This window comes from Furipterus horrens, unplaced genomic scaffold, assembly GCF_987537825.1.
Source record: "Furipterus horrens unplaced genomic scaffold, mFurHor1.1.pri manual_scaffold_8, whole genome shotgun sequence".
Lineage (NCBI taxonomy): Eukaryota > Metazoa > Chordata > Mammalia > Chiroptera > Furipteridae > Furipterus > Furipterus horrens.
The window spans coordinates 64,019,361-64,032,011 of record NW_028327178.1 but is presented as its reverse complement, the minus strand read 5'-3'; the positions used below and the strand labels follow the sequence as shown (position 1 = coordinate 64,032,011).

General features: G+C 40.6%; 1 protein-coding gene across 1 annotated transcript; it reads left to right on the top strand.

Annotated features, from left to right (window-relative positions):
• Window positions 1–651: 651 nt before the first annotated feature.
• LOC150003061 (cystatin-13-like) lies at window positions 652–8,895 on the top strand. Its single transcript, XM_090285175.1, has 3 exons — window positions 652–879; window positions 3,129–3,242; window positions 8,812–8,895. Exons 1-3 carry the CDS (start codon window positions 652–654, stop codon window positions 8,893–8,895), a joined length of 426 nt encoding a protein of 141 aa, XP_090141301.1.
• The last annotated feature ends 3,756 nt before the right edge of the window (window positions 8,896–12,651 follow it).

Sequence of the window (12,651 nt, the reverse complement as noted above, 5' to 3'; positions counted from 1 at the left end):
GGCCCCATGGGAATGGCAATGATTAAATGGAATAAAACATGTACAGTCCTTATTACAGGATCTGGTAAGAGTCACTAATACTCAATAGGTAGATCCCAGGGTAATTACTAAAGAGCCTGAGTAGAAATCGGGGAGATGCAGGGCACAGTTTTGAGGCCTGTACAAAGACTTTCATATGCGCTCCTGGAAAGGAAACAAATGAGGAGTTTTGAGACCCATGTGATCCCTGTGGCAGCATATCTGCTACGGGTCCTCGTGCCCAGCTGTGCACACAGACTTGATACAGATGGGTACCTTCACTGGATACCTAGGGACCTTGCAGAAAAGGCAACAAGGGTCATCTGACATGGAAGAAAGGGGTGTGTGTGTGCGTGTGTGCATGCACCCATGTATGAGTGCACAGAGGTATGCATCCTTCCAGAAAGAAAACAGCTAAGATGGGAAAATGGACTGAATTGTAACTGCAGATTTTTCACATGGCTTCTCTTTGGGGAAGGAAAGACAACGTTTACAGAGATTCTCTCCTTTTCACCCACAGTAGTGCTAAGAGAAGCTGGGGAGCGGAGGCATCAGGGCCAGCCCAATCGGCCCCTCGCCCCAGTCAAGGAAGGACAGTGGGAACTCAGGCTGTGCTCCCTTGGCTGAGGTGCCATGGCCAGACTCTGCCCAAGCCTACTGCTCCTGGTGGCCGCTATGGCCCTTGTGTCCGGAGGCGTCCATGCCTGGGGCTCATCAAAGGTGGTGAGAAAATACGAAGACATACCAGAAACCTATGTGTACGTGCAGCAGGCACTGTGGTTTGCCATGAAGGAATACAACAAGGCCAGCAAAGACAAGTACATCTTCAAGGTGGTGAAGGTTCTGAAATCCCAGGAGCAGGTTAGTGGACATTTGCTTCTCAGTTCTCTGCATGTCTGTAGTTGTGGTGTGATCATTATCCGTGGATTGGTACTGAGACCAGGTAGTGGAAAGCAGGTCAGAGATGTCTTTAGCCAAATATATGAATTTAATTTAATCTTTAAATCCTTTATTGTTCTGGGATGAGATAGAAAATATCCGTTAAAATAACTTAAAGTTGGTTACAGTTACAGCATAGGTAAGAGCCCAGAAGGGCTCTTAAAGAGACCAAGTTTGGAAAACTTTGGGCTAATATCACCAAAATGAATGATGACAAGGATAAATTATTATACAGTGAACAAGCAAAGAAACTGCAAGCCCAGCTTTCATTGATAAAGAGAACCAAAACAGGGAAGGGAAGGCTTTTCTTTATAAAAGAATGCCTACTTATAGATGTAAAAGAATATGTAACTAGAAAATCACCTTTTGCAACCACCATTGTAATAACTAATTCAGGCAAAGATCATCAATAAATCCCACAACCACTGGGTGAGAGAATACTGGAGAACAAATTTCTGCAGAGGTTACTTAATTGATCACAATGGTGAAGAGATGCACTTTCTGGTGAACGCCTCACTCAACAAATACGTACACCAATACTGGGACAAACCGACACCCACGTGCCCCTGATGCGATACCACTGAAAGGACACAACACCACCTGCTTATGTTATCCTTGCACAAAAAGCATAGCCTAAATGTAGTCACGAGGAGCAATTCAACAAATCCATAAGACCACTTAAGGATATCGATGTCACGAAAGACAAGAAAAAGCAGAGAACTTGTTCTCAATTAAAAGAGACTTAAGAACCCTGACAATAAGTGTAATGTGTGGTGTTGTATTATCTCTTGTATTTAAAAAAAATGATAAAGAATGTTATTAGGGCAATTGGAGGAATTTGAATTGGGCTATATCATAGAAAAGAACATTGAGCCAATGTAGTATTCCTGAGAAAGATGATTGTACTGTGGCTATGTAGGAGGGGGTCAAGACACGGCTGGTGGTTGGTTGATGGCTCTTGAGTATGATTTAAGTCAGTCTGTTTGTATAATTTGAAAATATCCTTCAAATATAAAGCGGTGGTTCTCAGTTTGGTATGGGTTTTGCTTGGAAGGAGAGTTTGGCAATACATGGAGACATTTTTGGTCATCAGAACTGAAGGGCGAACGATTCACATCTAGTGGGTGGAGGCCAGAGATACTGCTAAACACCCTACAGTGCGCAGGGACCCCCTGTCCCTCATTCCCTCAAGAGTGATCCAGCCCCAAATGTCAGTGGTGCTGAGGTTGCGAAACTTGATATCCAGTCATAATGAAGGTCCAGGTGTACATATGTTTAAAAAATGGAAGCACACATTCCATATCTTGCATTTCTAATCTGAGTCATCATTACTGAGGGCAGTTTGCTCTGTCCTTTCATACATATTCGATATACTCATTGCCCTAGTTTCCCATTTTCTAATGTGGCCAAGACAGGAGGACTATTCAGTGGCTCATAATGAAAACTTAAAGGTCGTCATAAAATCACACTTAAAATTTTGCCTACTGCACCCATTTTGTTCAAATGCCTGGGCAATTTATCTAGAATTTCTAAAATGTTTGCTATACTTTCTGAATTATCTTTTGTTATCCTGGGGTCAGTTGTTGTGTTTAACATGGTAATTCTCTTTCATATGTTCTCTCCCCTAAGTCTTGTAAAACTTGTTTTCTTCTTGTTCATGTTTAAAAAAATAAAAGTCTACATTTACCATTGTGTGGTTCCATGGTCCCACGAGGCACTTCTGAATAGAGGACAATGGTCAGTTCTGCACAGATGAAGAAGATGCCCTGGAAGTCGGGGATTTTGCAATCGCTAGTCTGGAGAGAAGCAATACACTTTAAGCATATCTCAGTTCTGGGATGTCTTTTCTGTTGACTAGACATGAAGATGCTATAACCTCTGCTGTTTACTTCCCAAGCTCCAATAAAGTTCTATGGAGAGTAGTTTTCTTGCTTTATCTTGGGACAGTTGTCATTGCTTTAAAATTAAATGCTGTAATGAGAGAGAGGGAGGGATGAGAGAGACAGAGACGGAGAGAGACCTAGAGATATTTCAAAGTAAGAACCCTCTCCCCAAATTACTCCAAAACTAGAGAGGGTCATTAACCCTAAGTAGACATGTTTATTTATAAGAGATGACTATTAACAGTATGCATTCTTTCATGATGCCTAATTTTTAAATTACTCTGACAGGTCACAGATAGTTTGGACTACTTTCTTGAAGTCAAAATTGCCCGAACAATGTGCAAGAAATTTTCAGGAGAAAATGAAAACTGCTTATTACCACAGGATCCCAAAATGCAAAAGGTATGTGCCCAAGACAGGGGGAATAAAACTGATAACCCCAACCCTGCTTTGATTTTCAAGTTTCCTTTTTAAACCCCCTTCTGATCATATTCAGAACTGAGGATGGCCAGGTTCTAGACATAAAACACTGTTTTTATTATATTTTGCTGATACCACTTCTCACCCCTGCCAACACACACACACACACACACACACACACACACACACACACACACACACACACTGAGTGGTTTTAAGCAACATTCTTCTGCTATCTGGGCTGGGTTATTCTCCCTGTGTTGTGTGTTGGGGTAGAAATGCTCCAGGTGGCTGCTCTACTTACATGTCTGGTGTCTCAGCTGGGACAGCTGAAACAGTTGGGGGCTGGCTGCCATCTTTCTCACTTTGCTCAGGGACTCTTCAGGGGGAAAACTTGCATGGTGATCAGTTATCCTGGTTTATCCAGAACTAAGAGGTTTCCTAGGATGTGGGACTTTCAGTGCTAAAACCAGTGAAAACCTGGGGAAACTGGTATGACTTGATTGCTCTACATTTGTGCTTCCTACAACACGCTGGTCCCAAGGAAAAAGAAGCAGCCACCAGTCCTCCTCAAATCTTGTCTTGAAAGTCCAAGAATGTCCCTCTTACCACATTCTTCTAGTCAAATTAAGGCACAAGGTAAGCCCAGACTCAAGATGAGTCTGTGGGCAGAGCACGATGCATATACTAGCAGGAAAGGAATTTGATGGCAAGCATCTTGGTGGTCATCTGCCAGACAGTGCTTACCCAGTAGAGAGCATGGCCTGACCAACTTTATAGGCTTGTGATTGCTTCGCAGCCGGTAATGCTAGAAGGAACTTTCCTTGGCTGGTTCCAATAGTACAGCTGCTGTATGGAAGGCCTTGAAGTTCTGGAACAGTTCCCAGACTCCCAGTCTAATGGCCCCACATGCTCACTATGGTTTTATATGTTCAGCCTCTGCTTCTTTATGTCACAGATGAGAGACAATCCCAGCTGGGTCTGAGTGTAGCCAGGCTTCATGCCCAGATGGGCATCTTCACGAATGAGCTGGTTCATCTCTCAGCCTCAGTGAGAAATTTCCTCACTTTCATCATATTGAATTAAGAGGGACATTTTGGGTTTAAATTTAATCTTTTTAAGTATGCATAAATATTTTCTAAAAGTATTATACTCCTAAAAATATAAGTGACAAAGGTGATGGCATGCTCCTCTGGGCACCTTGAGGACCTCCTAATTCTGTTCCCTCCCTAGGAGTAACCACCAGGATCATTTGTGTGGATATCTGCACAATAATCTTACCACTAATTTGTATAAATTGATATAGTCTTTCTTCTTCTTTTCTTAACAACTGCAGAAGTGCTATGTGTATTTTGATGTAACTTCCTCGTTCATCTTTTCATGTTTGCCTTGGCAATATTTTCTGACTTTTCACTTTCATAAATGAAGTTGTAGATATTTATCTATCTATCACCTATCTTTCTGTGCTTTGTGTATATTTCACCTACTTACTACAGACTTAAAGCTGGCCCAAGACATGGATGGGTAAGCAGATTAGCAATTGCAAAAAATTGCCTGACATGCTCAAATAAAAAATATCTTCATATTCTAATAAGTAGTAGGCATCACAGCAAGACACTAAAATGCAAGTGTTTGGCTCCATCCAGAGAAAGAATACATTATAAATTATTAGAAATTGTTTTCAATTAAGTAACACTTCAAAAATTCTGGTAGGTACTAAGAATGTTGTATCAAATACACATGTGCCTGCCACACAGATTTTATAGTTGTTGTCATTTTATGACATTAATTTAAAATATTTACTTTAATGAGTAAAATTTTATGCATCCATCCTGCTCCCCCCCTCAAAGATTACCACTCTCCTAAAAATTGGTGAGTGATGTTCCTATCCTTTAAATTTTTTTTATCTATATACAGTTTCGTGTGTTTTTCAAAATTTACAAACATCTTGGAACTTTCTCGTGTTTTTTTTTTTTTTTTTTCTTTCCCACTCAACAATATGTTTTGAGATTTACACATGTTGGTATAATCTGCTATTGTTTTCCTATGCCAAATGACTTCTTGGGGAAGTTGATTATATATATATACATATATAGATATGTACATGTATATGTGTGTATATATAGGTGTATATGTATGCTAAAAATGTTTCTATTACTGTATACTGAGCTCTTACATAAGTATATTACATTGTGTTTAACCGTTTCCTTACCTTGAGCATTTTTTGTTGCTTTGTTTTAGTTTCTGTATCCCTTTTTCTTGAATTTATTGGGGTGACACTGGTTAATAAAACCATGCAGGTTTCAAGTGTACAACTCTACATGTCGTCTGCATACTGAGCCATGCACTCACCTCTCAAAGTCGAGTGTGTTTTTGCCACCACCATTTACCTCCCCTTTGCCCTCTTCCACCCCTGCTCAACCCCTTCTCCCTCTGGCAATCACCATACTGTTGTCGGTGTCTGATTCTTTTTTCTTAATCCTTTTACCTTTTTCACCCAGTCCCCTAAGCCCTTCCCCTCTGACAGCTGTCAGTATGTTCTCCGTATCTAGGAGTGTGTTTCTATTTTGTTCATTTGTTTATTTTGTTCATTAGATTCCACATATAAGTGAAATCATACGGTATTTGTCTTTCTCTGACATTGGTTGTTTTAAACTTTTCACTCTTTTTTAAATTGCATTTTTTTCATTACCGTTTATCCTCCTTACATCTTCCTAATTTTTACTCTTAACAACGATGCTGCAGTGAAAGTTGTGGCGCGTGCTGCCTCTTCCTAGCGGTGATGCTGGGAGTGAGACTGCCATATTGTGGAGCACACGAAACTTCAACTCTTGTGACACGCGACTTCAATTTTACTTTCCAAAGTGGCTGAACCAGCTTATCTTCCTTCAGTGGTGTGTGCAACTAGTCATTTCTCTTGGACTTTGCCAACACTTGGTGTTACGAGTCAAAAATTTTTCCAGTCTGACGTATGTGAAAGGTTATCTCCTCATCATTTCACTTTGGATCTCTCTGATTTCTAGTAAGTTTGAGATGCTTTAGTATTCCTGATGATCATACAGGTTTTCACTTCCGGGACTGGCTTGTTAACATCCTTTGCTCTGGAGCAAAGGGTCCCTGTCAGGTGCCATAGCCTTAGTTGGAGGAATACAACCAACCTGCTCTAAATCCCTGAGCTCGTTCTCCTCATGCCTCCCACTTCCCTGCCTCTATCTCCCTTGGCCAAACCCAACTGGAAACCGGTGGATTCCCACATGGTCTACAGAGGTCAAGGGGCAAGTATGCCCACTGGGACACCCCATAAAGGTTTTTAATCTTTCAAGACATGCTGGATAGAGACTAGAAGTGTAGACCTGGAGGGACAAATAGAGTAACTCCGGCCTGGGGGCAAGTGTGGAGACAGCAAGATCTATTATGAGTCTATTGGAATAGATCAGATGAGGGATGATGTTGGTTAGGATGGGGAACGTGCTCGGTTCTAGATGTCTGTGAAAGGGTTGGCTAGAATATGCTGAAGGACTGGCCATGGAATGTGAAAGGAAGGAAGTCAAGGGTGACTTTAAGACTTGTAGGGTTTGGAGGCAGTTTACTCTGTTGGTTTTCTCTTATGCTCTCATTCTGCATAGTGAGTGCTCGTCATTCAGTAGACTTCCATCACCTTGCTCACGTTCACTTACCATGTGAGATTCCTCCCTGTCTCTGCTTTTGCAAGGGGTCCTTTCCTGTTTCATAGAGCTCCTAGAGATTTGAGTTTATCTGTTTTCTTTATTTATTGGGGTCTAGAAAGATGGAAAGAGTAAGTATGTAGGCACCTTAAAAATAAATTTTAAAACCTTATGTAGTAGTCCCTCTCTGTATCGCGGTTCACTTACTGCAGCCTCACTGTATCGCGGGTCTTTAAAAAATATTACATTTAATTATTTATCACGTTTTTTTTTTTTTTTTTGCTATATCGTGGGATTTTGCGGTATTGTATACGTATGTTGTTAAAGGTACATAGGTTTCAGAGTGTAGAATAGATGTGAGGTTCCTACTTTGCCCAGGGCATGGGGACAGGGGGGTGCAGTCTAGAATGTAATACCCGCGATAAGTGAGGGAATACTGTACAGTTTTAAATAGTTATTGACCTGATTCATTTAATGTAAAAATTTTGGAAATTTTCAAAAGTATTAATAGCGTAAAACCAACTATAAGTATCCTTATGCAAAGTTTACCACTCTCAATATATTGTTAGCCTCCTACTCCCCCCCCTCCCATATTTTATACTATATTTGTATTTTTATGTAGCTGAGGATCATGGTGTACAATGTTCCATAGTTTAGAATTTTATTTAATAATAAACTCCAAGGATTTCCAAAACTGTAAAATTATTCAAAAGCATTATATAGTGAAACCACTTGATTTTACTTAATGTTTCCACATATTATTTAACCAATCCCTGAGAACTGATTAATCTTTTATAATTTTTACTTATTATAAACAGCGGTTTAATGAATATTCTTTTTTAATTTATATTTGTATGTATATGTATCTGATTATTGTTTCCTCGTAGGCTAAGTGTCCGCAAGTTGAATTACTCCCTCAATATTTTTCACCTCCTAGAGGTTTTTAATAAACATTGCTAAAATGTTCTCTATGATTGATCTTGATAATTGAGTTTTTAATTCTTCTGCTTCATGAGTGTTTCCTGTCTGCCTTGACTGATCCAGAAGTTAAACAAGTAGTTAACTCTCTGATAAGCTCACTCTCTCCTCCCCACCACTGCCCATCCTGAATGCCCACCTGGCCTGGACACCCCTCCAGCCTGGCCTTAGTCCTTCAATGGACTCTCTGTATTGCTGGTAGCTTGGTCCTATTTTCTCCCTCACACTGGTCCCTCAGTCATTGTATTTTATGTGAGTTCAATTCTACTTGATGCTGCCATTCACACTTTCATTAATGTAATGGAGGTTTCCTACTTTGTTTTTATCCCAACTGAATAAAATTTTTAGGAGAGAGAAGGGACACAAGTCAGCTTATCCCACACTGTGAGCCTGAAGCCCTGTTTATTCTGCAGGCCCTGGAAAGAGTGCTATGTGTCTCTGTCCAGCCTTTGACTCTCATCCCCTTCCCAAGGGATGCAGGACCCTGTACTATTCTTCTTGTGTTGCCTCTCCTGGGAAGGATCCACTGGGTCCTCCATGCAGCATGGGGGTCTCTGTGTCTGTGGGCTGCAGGGAAATCGGTGTGATTAGATGGGGACCAGAGATGAGAGCAAGGATTTCTGAGGAGAGGCAGTTCCTGGACTATCCTGGAGCAAACAGAGCCACATCCATGATGCCTTCAGATCACAGGGAACTGAACTGGCAGGAGTCCATCCTAGTGAATGAGGCTGGCTCCTCTGCAATCAAGTTCCAGGTCAACAGCTCTGAAGTCTGTAGGTGCATGGCTGGATCAGACCACCTCTTGGTATTCCTGAAGGCAAATCCTCACACCTTAAAATAGGAACTATAAAGAAAATTTTCCCCCAAATTTCTTCCTTAAAGCTAATTACTCTTTTCGTCTGTTTTAGGTGTTTCTTTGCACCTTTATTGTTGCATCCAAGCCCTGGAAATTCGAACTCACTGTGCTGAAGAAACAATGCGAAGATGTCTAATTACCTTCTAGCACATTCAGCCACTTTCATTTTAAAGAAGCAAAGACGCTTGCGGAATATTTAAATAACACAGCTGACCCATTGACTTCCTTTCTGTGTGCTCTTTGCTTTCTGGTGGCCTCTTTTCTTTCTTGTGTGCTCTTCAGGGGCTGATGCTGAGAATGCGATGTCTTTTTTTCAGTGCTTTTTACAGCCTCTTCTAGTTGGCTAATTCATCTCCCGGCAGGAACAATCTTCTACTGAGAATGGGAGAGAGTGTGAACTTGTTTCCATGTTTCACCAAACTGAACACAAGTTACTTTTTCACTGACAGCTTTCTGAAGGACTAAACGGAAGACCTAGCCCTCAATTGCTTCAAGATGGTGGGTAGTTTCTGCAAGGTTCTGAGGGTCTGGTTGCCTTGAGGGTGTCCACTCATAGATTCATCCATGGATTTCCTCAGAAATCTTCCTACCTAGGACTTCTGGGAAGACATAGCCCAATGGCTTAGAAACACTTTAAAACCTCAGATCAACCTGGGATAGAGTGGGTCATTTGGGAATTTGTGTTTTACTTTTGGTTTTGAACTGAGGCAGAAAAAAACACAAGGTGGCGGTGCATGGAGAGTAGGCTGCATTTGCGTGTGCATGTGAGTGAGCATGCACACAGTAGGATGTATTATCTAACAACCCTGCCTTTAGTAACTTAAGCAACTTATTTTTGTCTCTCATGGTGTCTGTGGGCCAGATATATGGGAGTGGCTTGGCTGGGTGGTTCCAGGTGTCACCTCTCATGAGGTTACACTCAGACATCGACAGCACTGCCCTCACCTGAAGGTTAGTTTGGATGGAAAGACCAACTCCCAGGTGGCTTACATTCATGGCTGCAGGTTGGTATTGGCTGCTGAAAGGGAGGCCTCTGTTCTCCTCCACATGGGCCTCTCTCAAGGTCTGCTTTGTGCTTGGCATGGTGCCTGGCTTCCTTCAGAGAGAGTGTTCTGAGAGACAAAGAAAGAAGTCACGATGCCCTTTGAGACCCCACTTCAGATGTCACACACCATCACCTCTTCCTTGTGTTATTCGTCACCCATATTAACCCTGGGTCAGTGTGGGAGGGGACTTTACAAGGGCATGAAGACCAGGAGATGCAGATCAGTGGATGCTGTCTTGGAGCCTGGCTAACACAATGTGCGTGAGTGAGTGAGTAAGTGAGTGAGTGTGTGTTTAGACGTGGGCTAGGCTGCTGATGGAGGATAACATGGCCAGATAGAGGCTCTTTCTGAAACTTGGATGTGGAGAAAAGGGAACCCTAGTGCAATGCTGGAGGGAATGCAAACTGGTGCAGCCAATGTGGAAAACAGTATGGAATATCCTCAAAAAATTAAAAAATGGAACTTCCTTTTGACCCAGCAATTTCACTTCTGGGAGCATGTACTAAGAATCTCAAAACACCAACTCAAAAGAGTTTGCGCACCCTCATGTTCATAGCAGCACTATTTACAGTAGCCAAGGTCTGGAAACAGCTCCAAGTGCCCATCAGTAGATTCATGGATTAAAAAATTGTGATATGTTTACACAATGGAACACTACCCAGCAGTGAAAAAAGAAGGAACTCTTACCTTTTGTGACAGCATGGGTAGATCTTGAGAATATTGTGATTAAGTGAAATAATCCAGTCACTGAAAGACAGATACCAAATGGTCTCACTTATATGTGGAATCTAGTGAACAAAGTAAACTAACAAACAAAATAGAAGCAGAAGCATAGATGTATAGAAGAGACTGACAGCTGTTGGAGGTAAGTGGGCAGTGGTAGATGAAAGTCGGAGAAAAGATTAGCCAAAGAACATTTATGCATGACCCATGGACACGAACAATGATATGGGGATTGACTGAGAGAAGGGTTGTTTGGGGCTGGGTGGAGGCAGGCAAAGAGAGGAAAAGCTGGAACAACTGTAATGGCATAAACAATAAGATTTTTTTTTTAAATGTCCATTGAAACTAACATAGTATTACAGGAAAATTTATACTCACAAATGCCTTTATTAAAAATCCAAAAATAATTTTAATAGAATATATAGTAAAGTAGAAGGGTTAGATTAATGATAAAACAAAAAAATTCTAAAATAAAAAAAAGCGAGGTAACCAACTCAATCAAATATTGGGAGGAAAAAAATAGGAAACATTTAGCAGGAACTGTCAGGAGAACAGAGAAAGAGAGAGATTATAAAATATTATTAATAAGAAGGCAGACCACGAAAGACACAAAGTAAATATCAATGTGCATATAATAAAACTATTTCAAGGTTAAGAGTTTTTAGACTTGACAGCACAGCATGATCCATAAAAGAAGTGTTAATAAATTAGTGGTCATTCAAATTAAAAAGTTTTCCTCAATGGAGGTTCATGTGAAGAGAATTGAAAGTGAAGCTAAAGAGTTGGAGAAAATATTTGCAAACCCCATATTCAACAAACAGCTAGTGTCTAGAAAATATAAAGGACTCTGAAAACTTAACAGTAAAGAAAATAAATCTAATTAGAAAATGGACAAAAGCCATGAATAGACATTTCACCTAAGAGGATATACATATGGCAAGTAAGGATATAAAATGTGTTCAGCACCACTAGCCAACAAGAAAATGCACATTAAAACACACAATGAGATATCACCATGTACTCAATTAATAAGATAAAAAACAGTGATGACAACAACATATGTTGGCAAGAATGCAGTGAAACTGGATCACTCATATATTGTTGCTGGGAATGAAAAATGATATAGCCACTCTGGAAAACAATTTGACAGTTTGTTATAGAACTCAACATGCAATTGCACTCTTGGGTATAGATCCCACTGAAATGAAAACATGTTCACACAAAAACCTATACAGATGTGTTCATAGCAGCTTCTTTGGTAATAGGCCTAAACTGGAATCATCCCAGATACCCTTCAACAGGTAAATGTTTAAACACACTGAAATACATACAAACCATGGGATACTACTCAGGAATATAAAGGAGCAAACTACTGATACACACAACAACTTGGACAAATTTTCAGGGAAATACTCCGATTGATAAAAAAGTCAACTCCGAAGGTTATATACTACATAATTCTATTTATATCTTGAAATGTAGATTCTGTTGTCATTTTGGAATGATAAAATTATAGAAACATAGAACAAGTAAGTTAGTGGTTGCCAGGGGGTAAGGCTGGGAAATGGAGAATGGGAGAGGGGGGAAGGGAAGGTTGGCGTGGCTACGAAAGGACAACGTAATAAATTCTCATAATGTTGGAATTGGTGTTGGACACATGAACCTACAAAGCAATGTAATTGTGTAGAACCCCATTACACCCTCACGTATACACCCATAGTACAAATGCTACCGGGGAAAATATGAATAAGACAGGTTGATGTATCAATGTCAGTATGTTGGTTTATGGTGTTTTATTGTAGCTTAATGAAATGTAACATTGGGGGGAAACTGGGAACGTGTACACAGGGTCTCTCTGTATTATTACTTACAAATGCGTATGAATCTACAATTATATCAATAAAAAGTTAATTTAAAACACTACATTTAAGCTGATGCATTTGAAACCTGTGGCAGAGAAGATCTCTGTGCTCACTACACCTTTCCTCTTCCTGGAAACACTGGAAGATTCCATCTCTCAGCCTTCTTTGCAGTTATATTCGGACGATGTGAGTGAGTTCCCACCAATGGCATCGTGAGTGGAAGTCACACCCCTCAAGGTGATTAAGGGCAAGAGTAAGGGT